The sequence below is a fragment of the Oncorhynchus gorbuscha genome, unplaced genomic scaffold (assembly GCF_021184085.1).
Source record: "Oncorhynchus gorbuscha isolate QuinsamMale2020 ecotype Even-year unplaced genomic scaffold, OgorEven_v1.0 Un_scaffold_3061, whole genome shotgun sequence".
In the NCBI taxonomy this organism is placed as follows: Eukaryota; Metazoa; Chordata; class Actinopteri; order Salmoniformes; family Salmonidae; genus Oncorhynchus; species Oncorhynchus gorbuscha.
In genome coordinates this window covers 1-20,142 of record NW_025747412.1, presented here as the reverse complement: position 1 = coordinate 20,142, position 20,142 = coordinate 1, and the positions used below count along the sequence as shown (strand labels likewise).

The window sequence follows — 20,142 nt, the reverse complement described above, 5'->3', positions numbered from 1 at the left end:
ATGTTCAGACGTGTTGTTTGCTGTTTGCGGTCATTCTGTTGAATGAAGAACAACTGTAGGAGGTGTTATCTTCTCTGAATGACACTGCAGGAAAAGAGCGGGCTGAAAAAGCTTTAGACAAGTAGATATTATAAGTAACCCACATCCACTGTCCATAATATCTTACACCCTTGTGCACACAGCTTGTTCATTTAGACGAGATCTTAATTCCACCTGAAATGTCAAAGAAAGTCACATTTCAGAAGAATAGCTATGTCCTTATGCAGCTTTAGTAGGCTACATTATCGTAATCTGGCACATGTTGGGTGCTTCATTTATTTGGGATGACAGTTGTGGAGGCAGAGATAACACAGACAAGGGGAGTGGTCTCAAACAGTAGACTTGTATCAACGTCAAGGGTTGCACTGAGAACAGTAGGCCCACAGATACAGGTTCTATGCACTGAGAACAGTAGGCCCACCGATACAGGTTCTATGTACTGAGAACAGTAGGCCCACAGATACAGGTTCTATGCACTGAGAACAGTAGGCCCACAGATACAGGTTCTATGCACTGAGAACAGTAGGCCCACAGATACAGGTTCTATGTACTGAGAACAGTAGGCCCACAGATACAGGTTCTATTAGGAAATAAAATACAGCTCTTCATCTCATTGTAAATGTTTTCTAATTTGTACTTTCTTTAAAAAAGGTTCTATGAAGATGTTATCGCAGTTACTGTCTGTCATGATTATACTACATTGACCATCAGGCATTGCGACAGGAGGAGTGCTTCTTGGGTAAAAGAGGAAGACAACAAACTCAGGGAAACACGTGGCCAGCCTGTGGTTTAGAGTAAATTCAATTCTCGGTTGGTTGAAAATGAACGAAATGTATCTGTCTAAGGGTCAGACCGACAAAACCGAAGTCACGTGCATAAGGAATAGAGCAGACGTTATATATGACTTTAAAGTCTCCTTTTTCACTATGGGTCAACTGCCAAATTTCCCATGGAATGTAAGTAGCGGGGCTGCTTGCATGTTGTACTGTAGGGTCTGCATCATAAATATAATGTATTTCTTTATGTTTTTATTGTTTAGGAATAGTAAGACATGAATACAGTAATAACATCATCTGTTGTTGTTTTCTACAGTCCCTTGAAAGGGAGCTCGAGACCGACAGCTCATCAGAAATGATTCTAGACATTCTAAAGCAGGTATTGCCTGTCAAAAGCATTATTTTGTTTTGAATGTCGCACCTATTTAGTTAAATATCTAGAAACAGTACATTGGATTACCGAGTTGGAAACCACACTAACAGTTACTATTGTCACCTGTTTCCAGACATGTCTTCATCCACTGTGCTGTAAACATCCTCCCTCAGTGAGATATAGGAGACTGTTTCTGTCTCAGCTCATCAAAAGGGTGAGTTCTTTTATCTGATATATTTTTTTGTCTGGTATCAGTCTGTCAGAAAATAGTTCACTAAATGGTGCATTTAAAAAAAAAAGGCAATACTTACATGTTTCACATGAATACAATAAAGTATAACTAAGTTATTTTATCTGATATATTTTTTTGTCTGGTATCATTCTGTCAGAAAATAACTGGTGCATTTAAAAAAAAGGCAATTCTTACACGTTTCACATGAATACAATAAAGTATAAGTATATTATTAAAGTAAACAACGGTAATGTGATGCTTCTGTTCCTGTGTGCAGCATGAAGCCAGTGGGAGGCAGCCTCTGGATGAGCTCTATGATGCACTGGGGGAAGTCCTGGGGGTAGAGGAGGGGACAGAGTGCTACAAGAGCTATTTACTGGTACTGCACACACTGTATTTAACAGAAGCTGTATTCTACACTTTGCAGACGCTCTGATCCTGAACACCTTCCAGTAGTGACTGAATACATTGTGTTCGTACTGGTCCCCACGTGGGAATTGAACCCACAACACTGGCGTTGCAAGCACCATGCTCTACCAGCCGAGCTACAGGACCACTCGTACTGGTCCCCAGCCACACGGGACTCAAGATAAAGTAAATTCAAGATTACTTGAATTAAATATTAATTTTAATATTTACCGTGTGTGTGTGTGTGTGTGTGTGTGTGTGTGTGTGTGTGTGTGTGTGTGTGTGTGTGTGTGTGTGTGTGTGTGTGTGTGTGTGTGTGTGTGTGTGTGTGTGTGTGTGTGTAGCCGTGTGGAGAAGCAGTGAGTCTATCAGAGAGTACAGCTGTGATCTCTGAAGGAACTACAGGCCTGGTCACATGGGAGGCTGCTCTTTACCTGGCAGAATGGGCTCTGGAGAACACACACGCCTTCACTGATAGGTTGGTACACTACTGTGTGTGTTCTGTCATTGTGTTCTGTCTGGAGAACAAACACCTCTTCACTGATAGGTTGGTACACTACTGTGTGTGTTCTGTCATTGTGTTCTGTCTGGAGAACAAACACCTCTTCACTGATAGGTTGGTACACTACTCCCTGTGTTCTGTCATTGTGTTCTGTCTGGAGAACAAACACCTCTCCTGTGGTTGGTACACTACTGTGTGTGTTCTGTCAGTGTCCTCTCCACTGTGTTGTGTGTGTGTTCTGTCTCTGTCCAACTCATGTGTGGTTACAACTCGTAATCTCAATCTGTGTGAGTGTCCTCTCCCCTGTGTGTGTCCTCTCCCTGTGTGTGTCCTCTCCCTGTGAGTGTCCTCTCCCTGTGTGTGTCCTCTCCCTGTGTGTGTCCTTCCCTGTGTGTGTCCTCTCCTGTGTGTGTGTGTGTGTCCTCTCCCCTGTGAGTGTCCTCTCCTGTGTGTGTGTATGTGTGTCCTCTCCCTGTGTGTGTCCTCTCCTGTGTGTGTGTGTGTGTGTGTGTGTGTGTGTGTGTGTGTGTGTGTGTGTGTGTGTGTGTGTGTGTGTGTGTGTGTGTGTGTGTGTGTGTGTGTGTGTGTGTGTGTGTGTCCTGTCCCCGTGTGTGTGAGTCATGTCCCTGTGTGTGTGTGAGTCCTGTCCCTGTGTGTGTGTGTGTGTGTGAGTCCTGTCTCTGCTCTCTCCTACAGGACAGTCCTAGAGCTGGGCAGTGGTGTAGGGTTGACTGGTATAGCAGTGTGTAGGTCCTGCAGTCCCTCCAGCTACGTGTTCAGTGACTGTCACCTCAGCGTTCTACATAGACTGAGGGACAATGTCCAGCTCAATGGGCTGGACAACCAGAACTCTCCCAGAGTGAGTGTGGAGCATCTGGACTGGGAGGAGGTGACAGAGAAGCAGCTGAGAGAGATCGGAGCCGCCACGGTCATCGCTGCAGGTAGGAACATGGCCTGGCTCTATTCTATTCAATCCGTAAAGCTGAAGATCCGCTTTAAAGGCAATGTTCCCTCTGTCGAGACTTCCTTCACAATAAACACTGCATATGTCAACTCAGTCAGAAATTACCTTTACATTTGTATGCAGATCTTCTGCGATGCTTTGGCGATATGGATTGAATCCAGCCTTTAATTACAACAAAAGTATATATTTCTCAAAATATATTATTAGTTAAGTTACCTGGCAGTTAAGTTACCTGGCAGTTAGGTTACCTGGCAGTTATCTGGCAGTTACCTGGCAGTTACCTGGCAGTTATCTGGTAGTTACCTGGCAGTTACCTGGCAGTTACCTGGTAGTTACCTGGCAGTTACCTGGCAGTTACCTGGTAGTTACCTGGCAGTTACCTGGCAGTTACCTGGTAGTTACCTGGCAGTTACCTGGTAGTTACCTGGCAGTTACCTGGCAGTTACCTGGTAGTTACCTGGCAGTTACCTGGCAGTTACCTGACTAACTAATTGATCCAGCTTTCTGGAACAGCTCCCCATTTGCTGGTGAGGGATAAAATGTGTTTCCTAATTCTGTCAGCTGACACATGTCCTGTTGTTTCCTAATTCTGTCAGCTGACACATGTCCTGTTGTTTCCTAATTCTGTCAGCTGACACATGTCCTGTTGTTTCCTAATTCTGTCAGCTGACACATGTCCTGTTGTTTCCTAATTCTGTCAGCTGACACATGTCCTGTTGTTTCCTAATTCTGTCAGCTGACACATGTCCTGTTGTTTCCTATAACAGTTCAGCTCAGCACATGTCCATTGTCCTAGAGCTTGTCAGCTGAAAATGTCCTTTAATTCTGTGTCAGCTGACACATGTCCTGTTGTTTCCTAATTCTGTCAGCTGACACATGTCCTGTTGTTTCCTAATTCTGTCAGCTGACACATGTCCTGTTGTTTCCTAATTCTGTCAGCTGACACATGTCCTGTTGTTTCCTAATTCTGTCAGCTGACACATGTCCTGTTGTTTCCTAATTCTGTCAGCTGACACATGTCCTGTTGTTTCCTGTGTTGTAGACGTAGTTTACGATCCAGATATCATTGGCTGTCTGGTGCAGCTTCTCTCTAAGATCCTGAGGTGTTCGGCCAATGGCAGCCCTCCTGATGTCTACATCTCCTCCACCATCAGAAACCCCGACACATATAACAGTTTTAAACACCAGCTAGGTCAGTACTAAACCTAGAGCTTTGAGAGAACTAATGAAAATAGCTTTACAAGTTTAATGTATCGTTAGTAGTAAACCAACTGTTTCAAAGAGCAGCTGAGTGAGGAGACTTATCCAACCCATAGATACTGTAGAGGATGAATCTCAATGGTCTTAATTATACAAGTGGACTGGATCTACCTTGTATGTTGGGTTACAGTGAAACTGATTCTATAATTATAAACATCTGGTGACAACTGATGATGGAAAAAGGGCTTTATAAATACATGTGATTGATCTAGTCCATCTCCACTGTTCTGGAGAGATCTAATCCTATTGCCTTGGGTCTATTAATTCCTTTCCAGATGCATCTATAATTATAAACATCTGAAACTGATGGGTCTATAATTATACACATCTGAAACGGATGGATCTATAATTATAAACATCTGAAACGGATGGATCTATAATTATACACATCTGAAACGGATGGGTCTATAATTCTACACATCTGAAACGGATGGATCTATAATTATACACATCTGAAACTGATGGGTCTATAATTATACACATCTGAAACGGATGGATCTATAATTATACACATCTGAAACGGATGGATCTATAATTATACACATCTGAAACTGATGCATCTATAATTATACACATCTGAAACTGATGGGTCTATAATTATACACATCTGAAACTGATGGGTCTATAATTATACACATCTGAAACGGATGGATCTATAATTATAAACATCTGAAATGGATGGGTCTATAATTATACACATCTGAAACGGATGGGTCTATAATTATAAACATCTGAAACTGATGGATCTATAATTATAAACATCTGAAACTGATGGATCTATAATTCTACACATCTGAAACGGATGTATCTATAATTCTACACATCTGAAACGGATGGATCTATAATTCTACACATCTGAAACTGATGGGTCTATAATTCTACACATCTGAAACTGATGGGTCTAATTCTACACATCTGAAACGGATGGATCTATAATTCTGCACATCTGAAACTGATGGGTCTATAATTCTACACATCTGAAACTGATGGGTCTATAATTATACACATCATGAAACTGATGGATCTATAATTATAAACATCTGAAACTGATGGGTCTATAATTATACACATCTGAAACTGATGGATCTATAATTATAAACATCTGAAACTGATGTATCTATAATTATAAACATCTGAAACTGATGGGTCTATAATTATACACATCTGAAACTGATGTAACTAATTATAAACATCTGAAACTGATGTATCTATAATTATAAACATCTGAAACGGATGGATCTATAATTATAAACATCTGAAACTGATGGGTCTATAATTATACACATCTGAAACTGATGTATCTATAATTATAAACATCTGAAACTGATGGGTCTATAATTATACACATCTGAAACTGATGGGTCTATAATTATACACATCTGAAACTGATGGGTCTATAATTATAAACATCTGAAACGGATGGATCTATAATTATAAACATCTGAAACGGATGGATCTATAATTATACACATCTGAAACTGATGGGTCTATAATTATAAACATCTGAAACGGATGGATCTATAATTATACACATCTGAAACTGATGTATCTATAATTATAAACATCTGAAACTGATGGGTCTATAATTATACACATCTGAAACTGATGGGTCTATAATTATACACATCTGAAACTGATGGGTCTATAATTATAAACATCTGAAACGGATGGATCTATAATTATAAACATCTGAAACGGATGGATCTATAATTATACACATCTGAAACTGATGGGTCTATAATTATAAACATCTGAAACTGATGGATCTATAATTATAAACATCTGAAACTGATGGGTCTATAATTATACACATCTGAAACTGATGGGTCTATAATTCTACACATCTGAAACTGATGGGTCTATAATTTCTTCTTTGTTTTTCTCCCACAGAAAGTTCTGGAATCCAACATGAGGTCATGACAGGACCAGTGACCCATGTGTTCTTTTACAACAGACAAGCCACCATAGAGATGATCAAACTCTACATATAATAATGGCATCCTATTCCCATTGTAAGTGCACTAGTTTTGACCAGGGTCCATAGGGCTGTGGTCAATAGTAGTGCACTAGATAGGGAATAGGGTGCCATTTGGGATGCACTCAATATGAGACCAAGCCAGAACCAGATGTGTATTACTGTGTAATAAAGTCTTTATTTACATCAAGATATTTACATTGTGTGGAAAATATCCCATTTATACCTTCAAGTGTTGTTTAAGAGGAGAATCTAAACGGCCTGGAATGAAGAGATCCACAGAAGGAGAGAGAGAGAGAGAGAGAGAGAGAGAGAGAGAGAGAGAGAGAGAAATGGGGAGAGACAGAGAGAGAGAAATGGGGAGAGAGAGAGAGCAGAGGAAAGACGAGCCTGATGTAACGATCTCGCTTTCCGACAGGTCCTCTAAGTGGACCATGTGGCAGTTGGTAGCAGGTAGCCTAGCGGTTCAGAGCAGGTAGCCTAGCGGTTCAGAGCAGGTAGCCTAGCGGTTCAGAGCAGGTAGCCTAGCGGTTCAGAGCAGGTAGCCTAGCGGTTCAGAGCAGGTGTAACAGTATAACTTTAGACCGTCCCCTCGCCCATACATGGGCGCGAACCAGGACCCTCTGCACACATCAACAACAGTCACCCACGAGGCATCGTTACCCATTGCTCCACAAAAGCTGCGGACGTTGCAGAGCAAGGGGAACCACTACTTCAAGGTCTGAGCAAGTGACGTCACCGATTGGAAACGCTATTTAGCGCACACCACCGCTAACTTCAGCTAGCTATTTCACATCCGTTACACAGGTAGCCTAGCGGTTCAGAGCAGGTAGCCTAGCGGTTCAGAGCAGGTAGCCTAGCGGTTCAGAGCAGGTAGCCTAGCGGTTCAGAGCAGGTAGCCTAGCGGTTAAGCGCGTTGGGCCAGTAACCAAAAAGTCGTTGGTTTGAGTCCCCGAGCAGACTTGGTGAAACATCTGTGGATGTGCCCTTGAACAAGGCACTTAACCCTAATTGCTCCTGTAAGTCGTTCTGGATAAGAGCGTCTGTTAAAATATTCACGATTGGAGGCTCAAGAAGTAGGTTTGAGACGGAGCGAAGATGTAGAGAGGGGATGAGTCAGCTGCTGTAAAGAGCTCTGTCTAACAGGGGGAGTCAGGGTGCAGTGAGGAGAGGCAGGACGTTCTGGTCCCAGTTCTGGTCCCACCGCTGCCCCCCACTGGCCCGGAGGTTCCTCCTGAACTGACCCAGTTTGCCCTCATCCTCACAGTCAGGGAAGTCCCATAGCAGAGCCTGGAGAGACACAACACAGGTTTTATAAAACGGGTAGATTGGATCCTGGCTAAAACAGCCATGTGTATATCAGACCATATACCACTGTCACAGGAACTGGTTACAGTCAGATGAGGCAGATGGCAGTTGACAGGATCACCTGGCTAAAACAGCCATGTGTATATCAGACCATATACCACTGTCACAGGAACTGGTTACAGTCAGGTGAGACAGATGGCAGTTGACAGGATCACCTGGCTAAAACAGCCATGTGTATATCAGACCATATACCACTGTCACAGGAACTGGTTACAGTCAGGTGAGACAGATGGCAGTTGACAGGATCACCTGGCTAAAACAGCCATGTGTATATCAGACCATATACCACTGTCACAGGAACTGGTTACAGTCAGATGAGACAGATGGCAGTTGACAGGATCACCTGGCTAAAACAGCCATGTGTATATCAGACCATATACCACTGTCACAGGAACTGGTTACAGTCAGGTGAGACAGATGGCAGTTGACAGGATCATACCACTGGGATAAATCAGGGGTTTCTGTATCTCCTCAGCTGAACAGTAGTATTATATTACTGTACCTTGAGCTGTCCAGATAGTTCCTCAGAGTCTTTGAAGATCAACCCGTTCTCCTCGTGCTTCACCAGCTCATGTAGACTACAGAGGAGAATATAACAGGGTTAACAACAGAGAGACTGACAACACAGGAGAATATAGAGTTAACAGAGAGGCTGACAACACAGGAGAATATAACAGAGAGACTGACAACACGGGAGAATATAACAGGGTTAACAGAGAGACTGACAACACAGGAGAACATAACAGAGAGACTGACAACACAGGAGAATATAACAGAATTAGATCCACATTAAACACAGCACAGGAATCTCAGTCCAAAACAGGTCAGATCAGCACATAGCCTCTCTGCATGGGGGTAGAAGGTGACTGTTGACCCAGGGTTTAGAGGATTCCCTCAGCAGTAGAAGGTGACTCAGGGTTTAGAGTATTCCCTCAGCAGTAGAAGGTGACTGTTGACCCAGGGTTTAGAGTACTCCCTCAGCAGTAGAAGGTGACTGTTGACCCAGGGTTTAGAGGATTCCCTCAGCAGTAGAAGGTGACTCAGGTTTAGAGTATTCCCTCAGCAGTAGAAGGTGACTGTTGACCCAGGGTTTAGAGTACTCCTCAGCAGTAGAAGGTGACTGTTGACCCAGGGTTTAGAGTATTCCCTCAGCAGTAGAAGGTGACCCAGGGTTTAGAGTATTCCCTCAGCAGTAGAAGGTGACTGTTGACCCAGGGTTTAGAGTATTCCCTCAGCAGTAGAAGGTGACCCAGGGTTTAGAGTATTCCCTCAGCAGTAGAAGGTGACTCAGGGTTTAGAGTATTCCCTCAGCAGTAGAAGGTGACCCAGGGTTTAGAGTATTCCCTCAGCAGTAGAAGGTGACCCAGGGTTTAGAGTATTCCCTCAGCAGTAGAAGGTGACTGTTGACCCAGGGTTTAGAGTATTCCCTCAGCAGTAGAAGGTGACCCAGGGTTTAGAGTATTCCCTCAGCAGTAGAAGGTGACTCGGGGTTTAGAGTATTCCCTCAGCAGTAGAAGGTGACCCAGGGTTTAGAGTATTCCCTCAGCAGTAGAAGGTGACTCAGGGTTTAGAGTATTCCCTCAGCAGTAGAAGGTGACCCAGGGTTTAGAGTATTCCCTCAGCAGTAGAAGGTGACCCAGGGTTTAGAGTATTCCCTCAGCAGTAGAAGGTGACTCAGGGTTTAGAGTATTCCCTCAGCAGTAGAAGGTGACTGTTGACTCAGGGTTTAGAGTATTCCCTCAGCAGTAGAAGGTGACTCAGGGTTTAGAGTATTCCCTCAGCAGTAGAAGGTGACCCAGGGTTTAGAGTATTCCCTCAGCAGTAGAAGGTGACCCAGGGTTTAGAGTATTCCCTCAGCAGTAGAAGGTGACTGTTGACCCAGGGTTTAGAGTATTCCCTCAGCAGTAGAAGGTGACCCAGGGTTTAGAGTATTCCCTCAGCAGTAGAAGGTGACTCGGGGTTTAGAGTATTCCCTCAGCAGTAGAAGGTGACCCAGGGTTTAGAGTATTCCCTCAGCAGTAGAAGGTGACCCAGGGTTTAGAGTATTCCCTCAGCAGTAGAAGGTGACCCAGGGTTTAGAGTATTCCCTCAGCAGTAGAAGGTGACTCAGGGTTTAGAGTATTCCCTCAGCAGTAGAAGGTGACCCAGGGTTTAGAGTATTCCCTCAGCAGTAGAAGGTGACCCAGGGTTTAGAGTATTCCCTCAGCAGTAGAAGGTGACTCAGGGTTTAGAGTATTCCCTCAGCAGTAGAAGGTGACTGTTGACTCAGGGTTTAGAGTATTCCCTCAGCAGTAGAAGGTGACTCAGGGTTTAGAGTATTCCCTCAGCAGTAGAAGGTGACTCAGGGTTTAGAGTATTCCCTCAGCAGTAGAAGGTGACTCAGGGTTTAGAGTATTCCCTCAGCAGTAGAAGGTGACTGTTGAGCCAGGGTTTAGAGTATTCCCTCAGCAGTAGAAGGTGACTGTTGACCCAGGGTTTAGAGTATTCCCTCAGCAGTAGAAGGTGACTGTTGACCCAGGGTTTAGAGTATTCCCTCAGCAGTAGAAGGTGACCCAGGGTTTAGAGTATTCCCTCAGCAGTAGAAGGTGACAGCACAGACAGTGTGTGTGGACATGGTGTCAGAAGGTGCCTGTTAAAGAGTCCTGTCTCACCAGTAGAAGTGGATGGCACAGACAGTGTGTGTGGACATGGTGTCAGAAGGTGCCTGTTAAAGAGTCCTGTCTCACCAGTAGAAGTGGATGGCACAGACAGGCAGACAGCAGCCAAACATGTCCACCACTTTCATAGGCAGGTCCAGACCACTGGACGACTTATGGAGACAAACACCCAGATCTGCTGAGCCTGGGACAGGGAGACCATTCAGAACATCAGTACACACACACACACACACACACACACACACACACACACACACACACACACACACACACACACACACACACACACACACACACACACACACACACACACACACACACACACACACACACACACACACACACACACACACACACACACACACACACACCTGCTGAGCCTGGGACAGGGAGAACACACTGACCTAACAGAACAGGGTAGTCTACAGACCTGCTGAGCCTGGGACAGGGAGAACACACTGACCTAGCAGAACAGGGTAGTCTACAGACCTGCTGAGCCTGGGACAGGGAGAACACACTGACCTAGCAGAACAGGGTAGTCTACAGACCTGCTGAGCCTGGGACAGGGAGACCACACTAACCTAGCAGAACAGGGTAGTCCTCTGCCTCCAGCCATGGAGTACAGATCTTCACGTGCTCAAAGCGCAGGGTGTCGATCAGCTTCCTGTAGTGGTCCTTCTGAGGACCCTTACCTGGTCTCACACACACACAGGGAATTGAAACACGTAACTAGGGTTAACAGGACCGACAACAATTGTAAAGGTTTTCTCAGTTGGTTTAATCTAGCAACAATCTGATTGGTCTGATCAGATCTGATTGGTCAAAAGACTTGATCTGATTGGTCAAAAGACCAAATCAGACGGAGCATGTCAAAGTGCTTTACTGTAATCCGGCCTGGTAACTATAGTTACCTGGACCATAAAGACCTGCAGTACACTGTCAACACTATAGTTACCTGGACCATAAAGACCTGCAGTACACTGTCAACACTATAGTTACCTGTGATCACACAGACCAGCAGTACACTGTAAACACTATAGTTACCTGTGATCACACAGACCAGCAGTACACTGTCAACACTATAGTTACCTGTGACCATAAAGACCTGCAGTACACTGTCAACACTATAGTTACCTGGACCATAAAGACCTGCAGTACACTGTCAACACTATAGTTACCTGGACCATAAAGACCTGCAGTACACTGTCAACACTATAGTTACCTGGACCATAAAGACCTGCAGTACACTGTCAACACTATAGTTACCTGTGATCACACAGACCAGCAGTACACTGTAAACACTATAGTTACCTGTGATCACACAGACCAGCAGTACACTGTCAACACTATAGTTACCTGTGACCATAAAGACCTGCAGTACACTGTCAACACTATAGTTACCTGGACCATAAAGACCTGCAGTACACTGTCAACACTATAGTTACCTGGACCATAAAGACCTGCAGTACACTGTCACCACTATAGTTACCTGGACCATAAAGACCTGCAGTACACTGTCAACACTATAGTTACCTGGACCATAAAGACCTGCAGTACACTGTCAACACTATAGTTACCTGGACCATAAAGACCTGCAGTACACTGTCTACACTATAGTTACCTGGACCATAAAGACCTGCAGTACACTGTCAACACTATAGTTACCTGGACCATAAAGACCTGCAGTACACTGTCAACACTATAGTTACCTGGACCATAAAGACCTACAGTACACTGTCAACACTATAGTTACCTGGACCATAAAAGACCTGCAGTACACTGTCAACACTATAGTTACCTGGACCATAAAGACCTGCAGTACACTGTCAACACTATAGTTACCTGGACCATAAAGACCTGCAGTACACTGTCAACACTATAGTTACCTGGACCATAAAGACCTGCAGTACATTGTCAACACTATAGTTACCTGGACCATAAAGACCTGCAGAACACTGTCAACACTATAGTTACCTGTAATGACACAGACCAGTGAGGGAAGAGAGGCTCCTGCTTTCACAAACCCCTCGTAGTCTGGTAGAGAAAACACACAAGGTTAATACAAGGGCTTGTATCCCAAACAGCACCCAACTCCCCATGTAGTGCACTACCTTTTGACCAGAGCCCCATGGACCCTTTGTATCCCAAACAGCACCCAACTCCCCATGTAGTGCACTACCTTTTGACCAGAGCCCCATGGGCCCTTTGTATCCCAAACAGCACCCAACTCCCCATGTAGTGCACTACCTTTTGACCAGAGCCCCATGGGCCCTTTGTATCCCAAACAGCACCCAACTCCCCATGTAGTGCACTACCTTTTGACCAGAGCCCCATGGGCCCTTTGTATCCCAAACAGCACCCAACTCCCCATGTAGTGCACTACCTTTTGACCAGAGCCACATGGGCCCGTTGTATCCTAAACAGCACCCAACTCCCCATGTAGTGCACTACCTTTTGACCAGAGCCCCATGGGCCCGTTGTATCCCAAACAGCACCCAACTCCCCATGTAGTGCACTACCTTTTGACCAGAGCCCCATGGGCCCTTTGTATCCCAAACAGCACCCAACTCCCCATGTAGTGCACTACCTTTTGACCAGAGCCCCATGGGCCCGTTGTATCCCAAACAGCACCCTACTCCCCATGTAGTGCACTACCTTTTGACCAGAGCCCCATGGGCCCTAAGAGGACACCACTGAGAGGTCTCTTTCCTTTCTCTCTTAGAATCACTGATAAGACATGATTGATTCTAATGAAGGCCTGGTTCTGGCAACTGGAGGGGGAAGGCTGGGGGGGAGGGAGGGAGGAAGGAAGGAAGGAAGGAAGGAAGGAAGGAAGGAAGGAAGGAAGGAAGGAAGGAAGGAAGGAAGGAAGGAAGGAAGGAAGGAAGGAAGGAAGGAAGGAAGGGTGGGTGGGTGGGAGGAAGGATGGATGGATGGGTGGTAGGAAGGATAGGTGGGTGGGAGGAAGGAAGGATGGATGGATGGGTGGGTGGGTGGGTGGGTGGGAGGAAGGATGGATGGGTGGGTGGGAGGAAGGATGGAAGGATGGAAGCATGGATGGGTGGGAGGAAGGATGGATGGATGGATGGATGGGTGGGAGTAAGGATGGAAGGATGGGTGGGAGGAAGGAAGGATGGATGGATGGGTGGGTGGGAGGAAGGATGGGTGGGAGGAAGGATGGATGGGTGGGAGGAAGGATGGGTGGGTGGGAGGAAGGAAGGATGGATGGGTGGGAGGAAGGAAGGATGGATGGATGGGTGGGTGGGTGGGGGTGGGAGGAAGGATGGGTGGGTGGGTGGGTGGGTGGGTGGGAGGAAGGAAGGAAGGATGGATGGATGGATGGATGGATGGATGGATGGATGGATGGGATGGATGGGAGGGAGGATGGATGGATGGATGGATGGGAGGATGGATGGATGGATGGATGGATGGATGGATGGATGGAGGAGGGAGGATGGGAGGATGGATGGATGGATGGATGGATGGGAGGGAGGATGGATGGATGGATGGGAGGGAGGATGGATGGGAGGGAGGATGGGAGGATGGATGGATGGATGGATGGATGGGAGGGAGGATGGGAGGATGGATGGATGGATGGATGGATGGGAGGGAGGGAGGATTGGAGGATGGGAGGGAGGATTGGAGGATTGGAGGATGGATGGGAGGGAGGATTGGAGGATGGGAGGATGGATGGGAGGATGGGAGGATGGATGGATGGGAGGATGGGAGGGAGGGAGGATGGGAGGATGGATGGATGGATGGGAGGATGGGAGGAAGGATGGATGGATGGGAGGATGGGAGGATTGGAGGATGGATGGGAGGATGGATGGATGGATGATGGGAGGATGGGAGGATGCTCTTTAAAATGGGGCCCAACTGCAGATGGTAATGATTACCTTCCAGAGCCTTCAGCAGAATGGAGAAGTCCTCATCCTCTGTTGAACACAGACAGGGGAAACAGTGAGACAAGTGTTTACACCTGACAGCTGTGTGTACTTACGTTGTACACCTGTCAACTAAACACATAAAATTACAATCCTGGCTCGAGTCTGATCCCCATTTTGACCCTGACTCCTAACAGAATGTAATGTGGCTCTAGTCTGATCCCCATCCTGACCTGACTCCTAACAGAATGTAATCTGGCTCTAGTCTGATCCCATCCTGACCTGACTCCTAACAGAATGTAATCTGGCTCTAGTCTGACCCCATCCTGACCTGACTCCTAACAGAATGTAATCTGGCTCTAGTCTGATCCCCATCCTGACCTGACTGAATGTAATGTGGCCTAGTCTGATCCTCCTGACCTGACTCCTAACAGAATGTAATCTGTGGCTCTAGTCTGACCCCCATCCTGACCTGACTCCTAACAGAATGTAATCTGGCTCTAGTCTGACCCCATCCTGACCTGACTCCTAACAGAATGTAATCTGGCTCTAGTCTGACCCCCATCCTGACCTGACTCCTAACAGAATGAATCCTCTAGTCTGACCCCATCCTGACCTGACTCCTAACAGAATGTAAACTCGCGATCAGGATGTTTGGACGAGGCTAGAACTGCTCTCGAGGTAAGAAAAACTATTTAGATTGGGGTAAAATCCAGAAAAACTTCCCATTTAAACTGAATATAATGCAGAGTTTCCTGCTGCTTACTTTAAACGGCACCCTATTCCCTAATGTAGTGCACAACTTTTGACCAGAGCCCTATGGAGAATAGGGTGCCATTTGGGACTCAAGCTGTGCCTGTGGGGTACTGACCGGTCCAGCTGGTGCTGCTGATCAGTAGGGCAGGTCGACCTGAGGTCAAAGTCACAGAAAGGTCACTGGGGTCACGACATGTAAACGCTGTTCTCTCTGTCTCATCACCAGGTCGCCCACCACTGTAACAGACACAGGGGTTATAACATGTCTATGATAGTGTAATATATATATTTTTATGATAGTTCTTTATCTCCAATATAAACAGAAACTCAGTGATTATAAAGTTTATCTCTCTTTATCTCTCCAATATAAACAAAACTCAGTGATTATAAACATGTCTTTTACATGTCTATGATAGTGTAATATATAATTTTTATGATAGTTCTTATACTTTATCTCTCCAATATAAACAAACTCAGTGATTAACTGTAGTACAGGCCCTGTGTTCCTCAAGAACCAAGAGGATAACTGTAACATGTGTTCCTCAAGAACCAGTAGGATAACTGTAGTACAGGCCCTGTTTCCTCCTCTAGAACCAAGAGGATAACTAAGAGGATAACATTATAATAACAGGATAACTATATACAGGCCCTGTGTTCCTATTCCAGAACCAAGAGTAATAACTATTAGAAAGGCCCTGTGTTCCTCCAGAACCAAGAGGATAAGACAGGCCCTGGTGTTCCTCTGAACCAAGGATAACTGTAGTACAGGCCCTGTGTTCCTCAAGAACCAAGAGGATAACTGTAGTACAGGCCCTGTGTTCCTCCAGAACCAAGAGGATAACTGTAGTACAGGCCCTGTGTTCCTCCTCCAGAACCAAGAGGATAACTGTAGTACAGGCCCTGTGTTCCTCCAGAACCAAGAGGATAACTGTAGTACAGGCCCTGTGTTCCTCCAGAACCAAGAGGATAACTGTAGTACAGGCCCTGTGTTCCTCCAGAACCAAGAGGATAACTATAGTACAGGCCCTGTGTTCCTCCAGAACCAAGAGGATAACTATAGTACAGGCCCTGTGTTCCTCCTCCAGAACCAAGAGGATAACTATAGTACAGGCCCTGTGTTCCTCCTCCAGAACCAACAGGATAACTGTAGTACAGGCCCTGTGTTCCTCCACAACCAAGAGGATAACTATAGTACAGGCCCTGTGTTCCTCAAGAACCAAGAGGATAACTATAGTACAGGCCCTGTGTTCCTCCAGAACCAAGAGGATAACTATAGTACAGGCCCTGTGTTCTCCTCCAGAACCAAGAGGATAACTGTAGTACAGGCCCTGTGTTCCTCCAGAACCAAGAGGATAACTGTAGTACAGGCCCTGTGTTCCTCCAGAACCAAGAGGATAACTATAGTACAGGCCCTGTGTTCCTCCAGAACCAAGAGGATAACTGTAGTACAGGCCCTGTGTTCCTCCTCCAGAACCAAGAGGATAACTATAGTACAGGCCCTGTGTTCCTCCTCCAGAACCAACAGGATAACTGTAGTACAGGCCCTGTGTTCCTCCACAACCAAGAGGATAACTATAGTACAGGCCCTGTGTTCCTCCAGACCCAAGAGGATAACTGTAGTGAGAGATAGTCTTGGCCAGCCTCATCAACAGACTATACTGGACTCACCAGACCCGGAACTGAGGAATAGTCTTGGCCAGCCTCATGAACAGCTGGTGCTTTAGGTCTACTGAAGTCTCCTTGAAGATAGCAGGTGGCTTGTCATACAATGTGGTCGCCCTATAGGAGGAGAATAAGACAGGTGGCTTGTCATACAATGTGGTCCCCCTATTGGAGGAGGATAAGACAGGTGGCTTGTCATACAATGTGGTCGCCTATAGGAGGAGGATAAGACAGGTGGCTTGTCATACAATGTGGTCCCCCTTATAGGAGGAGGATAAGACAGGTGGCTTGTCATAGTGGTCGCCCTATAGGAGGAGAATAAGACAGGTGGCTTGTCATGTGGTCGCCCTATAGGAGGAGAATAAGACAGGTGGCTTGTCACAATGTGGTCCCCCTATAGGAGGAGGATAAGACAGGTGGCTTGTCATACAATGTGGTCGCCCAATAGGAGGAGGATAAGACAGGTGGCTTGTCATGTGGTCGCCCTATAGGAGGAGAATAAGACAGGTGGCTTGTCATACAATGTGGTCCCCCTATAGGAGGAGGATAAGACAGGTGGCTTGTCATACAATGTGGTCGCCCTATAGTGATTAGGATTAGTCATGACCAAGGGGTTAGTCATGACCAAGGGATTAGTCATGGCCAAGGGGTTAGTCATGATGACCAAGGGGTTAGTCAAGGCCAAGGGGTTAGTCATGACCAAGGGGTTAGTCATGGCCAAGGGGTTAGTCATGATGACCAAGGGGTTAGTAAGGCCAAGGACCAAGGGGTTAGTCATGGCCAAGGGTTAGTCATGATGACCAAGGGGTTAGTCATGATGACCAAGGGGTTAGTCACGATGACCAAGGGGTTAGTCACGATGACCAAGGGATTAGTCACGATGACCAAGAGATTAGTCACGATGACTATGGGATTAGTCATGACCAAGGGGTTAGTCATGATGGCCAAGGGTTTAGTTAAGGCCAAGGGTTTAGTTAAGGCCAAGGGTTTAGTTAAGGCCAAGGGTTTAGTTAAGGCCAAGGGTTTAGTTAATGGCCAAGGGTTTAGTTAATGGCCAAGGGTTTAGTTAACGCCAAGGGTTTAGTTAAGGCCAAGGGTTTAGTTAATGGCCAAGGGTTTAGTTAAGGCCAAGGGTTTAGTTAATGGCCAAGGGTTTAGTTAAGGCCAAGGGTTTAGTTAAGGCCAAGGGTTTAGTTAAGGCCAAGGGTTTAGTTAATGTCCAAGGGTTTAGTTAATGGCCAAGGGTTTAGTTAATGGCCAAGGGTTTAGATAGGGGATAGATTCAGACTCCCCACTGCATCTGTCTGTGCCTCAGTCCGTCTATCTGTGTCTCTCCGTCCGTCCGTCCGTCTGTGTCTGTCTCTCCGCCCGTCTATCGATGTCTGTCTGTATGTCCGTCCGTCGTCTGTACATCTGTGTCTGTCTGTATGTCCGTCCGTCGTCTGTACGTCTATCTGTGTTCCTCTCCGTCCGTCCCCGTCCGTCTGTGTCTGTCTCTCCGCCCGTCTATCTGTGTCTGTCTGTATGTCCGTCCGTCGTCTGTACGTCTATCTATCTCACGGATGGATTGATTGACAGACGATGTTGAAAGTAAAAACCATCCTTACTCTGATGTTCCAGTTGTTCTGGGAGGTCTTCCTTCATAGCGTTGGTGACACAAAGGTTATGGCTGGAGAGTCGCCCAAACAACTGCCAAGTACCTGCCAGAGACAGGAACATGGGTCCTATTCATTAATGCACAATCGTAGCAAAACAGTCTGCAACAATTTTTGGGACAAATTCAGGTAGGTCCCTCCTGATCTGCCCGTTTAGTTCTACTGAAGAAGACCGTGTTCATGCAAAGCTGTAGATACATTCAGAAAAGTATTCAGACCCCTTGACTTTTCCACATTTGTTACAGAGATGGTTGTCCTTCTGGAAGGGTGTCCCATCTCCACAGAGAGGAACTCTAGAGCTCTGTCAGAGTGACCTTCATCGGGGTTCTTGGTCACCTCGATGACCAGGGCCCGTCTCCCCTGATTGCTCAGTTTGGTCGGGTGTCCAGCTCTAGGAAGAGTTTTGCTGTTCCAAACTTCTTCCACTAAATGATGGAGGCCACTGTGTTCTGGGGACCTTCAATGCTGCAGACATGGTTCCCTTCCCCAGATCTGTGCCTCGACACAATCATGTCTCAGAGCTCTACGGACATGCTCTGGACATGCACCTGTCAACTGTATTACCTTGTATAGACAGGTGTGTGCCTTCTTCCAAATCATGTCCAATCAATTCACCCTATCACAAGGTGGGACTCCAATCAAGTTGTAGAAACATCTCAAGGATGATCAATGGAAACAGGATGCAACTGATCTAAAATTCAAGTCTCATAGCAAAGGATCTGAATACTTGTGTAAATACATTTTGTTTATTTGTACATTTGCAACATTTTCCCAAAAAATATGTTTGCTTTGTCATTATGGGGTATTGTGATGTCATTATGGGGTATTGTGATGTCATTATGGGGTATTGTGATGTCATTATGGGGTATTGTGATGTCATTATGGGGTCTTGGGATGTCATTATGGGGTATTGGATGTCATTATGGGGTATTGTGATGTCATTATGGGGTATTGTGATGTCATTATGGGGTATTGTGATGTCATTATGGGGTATTGGATGTCATTATGGGTTACTGGGATGTCATTATGGGGTATTGTGATGCCATTATGGGGTGTTGTGTGTAGATTGAAGAGGATTTTTGTTTATTTAATCCATTTTAGAATAAGGCTGTAATGTAACAAAATGTGGAGAAGGGGTCTGAATACTTTCTGAATGCTCTGTATTGAATAGGGATCTATTTGGGACTCAGCCATGGTGATGTTACTGACCACTGTGCCAGCCTGACGATGGGGTGGTCCGGGCCGTGTGAGAGGGCCATGATGGTGTAGCCGTAGTTATGCCAGTCAATGATGAACCTGGATCCTCTCAGACCACACACCAGCCACGTCACCACTATACTGGGCAGTCCTGGAGGATTCTGGGGGAGGAAGAGGTCAATAATACACCAGCCACGTCACCACTATACTGGGCAGTCCTGGAGGATTCTGGGGGAGGAAGAGGTCAATAACACACCAGCCACGTCACCACTATACTGGGCAGTCCTGGAGGATTCTGGGGGAGGAATAGGTCAATAACACACCAGCCACGTCACCACTATACTGGGCAGTCCTGGAGGATTCTGGGGGAGGAAGAGGTCAATAACACACCAGCCATGTCACCACTATACTGGGCAGTCCTGGAGGATTCTGGG

General features: G+C 45.9%; 2 protein-coding genes and 1 non-coding gene across 3 annotated transcripts; 1 reads left to right on the top strand and 2 right to left on the bottom strand.

Moving 5' to 3' along the window:
* The first annotated feature begins 780 nt into the window (after positions 1-780).
* LOC124027272 (protein-lysine N-methyltransferase EEF2KMT-like) lies at positions 781-6,723 on the top strand. Its single transcript, XM_046339734.1, has 8 exons — positions 781-995; positions 1,132-1,194; positions 1,322-1,402; positions 1,698-1,799; positions 2,173-2,306; positions 3,027-3,271; positions 4,337-4,486; positions 6,445-6,723. The coding sequence occupies exons 1-8, from the start codon at positions 861-863 to the stop codon at positions 6,543-6,545; spliced, it is 1,011 nt and encodes a 336-aa protein (XP_046195690.1). The 5' UTR covers positions 781-860; the 3' UTR covers positions 6,546-6,723.
* Positions 1,901-1,975, bottom strand: trnaa-ugc. The gene has a single exon. It is a non-coding gene; the product is annotated as a tRNA-Ala (tRNA).
* Positions 6,724-7,339: 616 nt separating the features above from the next.
* On the bottom strand, positions 7,340-19,905 carry LOC124027274 (chitobiosyldiphosphodolichol beta-mannosyltransferase-like; the record flags this gene model as incomplete). The annotated part of the gene is made up of 10 exons (XM_046339735.1): positions 7,340-7,819; positions 8,400-8,475; positions 10,624-10,738; positions 11,136-11,246; positions 12,529-12,588; positions 14,451-14,489; positions 15,310-15,431; positions 16,863-16,985; positions 18,478-18,545; positions 19,717-19,905. Coding segments are annotated over 10 exons (1,041 nt in total), but the record flags the coding sequence as incomplete, so codon positions are not given.
* Positions 19,906-20,142: the final 237 nt, after the last annotated feature.

What these genes read in the sequence shown, in the direction of transcription:
- LOC124027272 (XM_046339734.1), top strand. Translation starts at nt 861, where the DNA reads ATGAACGAAATGTATCTGTCTAAGGGTCAGACCGACAAAACCGAAGTC. An exon ending in TGCCAAATTTCCCATGGAAT is followed by an intron (nt 996 to 1,131) that starts GTAAGTAGCGGG and finishes TGTTTTCTACAG; the next exon opens with TCCCTTGAAAGGGAGCTCGA. An exon ending in ACACACGCCTTCACTGATAG is followed by an intron (nt 2,307 to 3,026) that starts GTTGGTACACTA and finishes TCTCTCCTACAG; the next exon opens with GACAGTCCTAGAGCTGGGCA.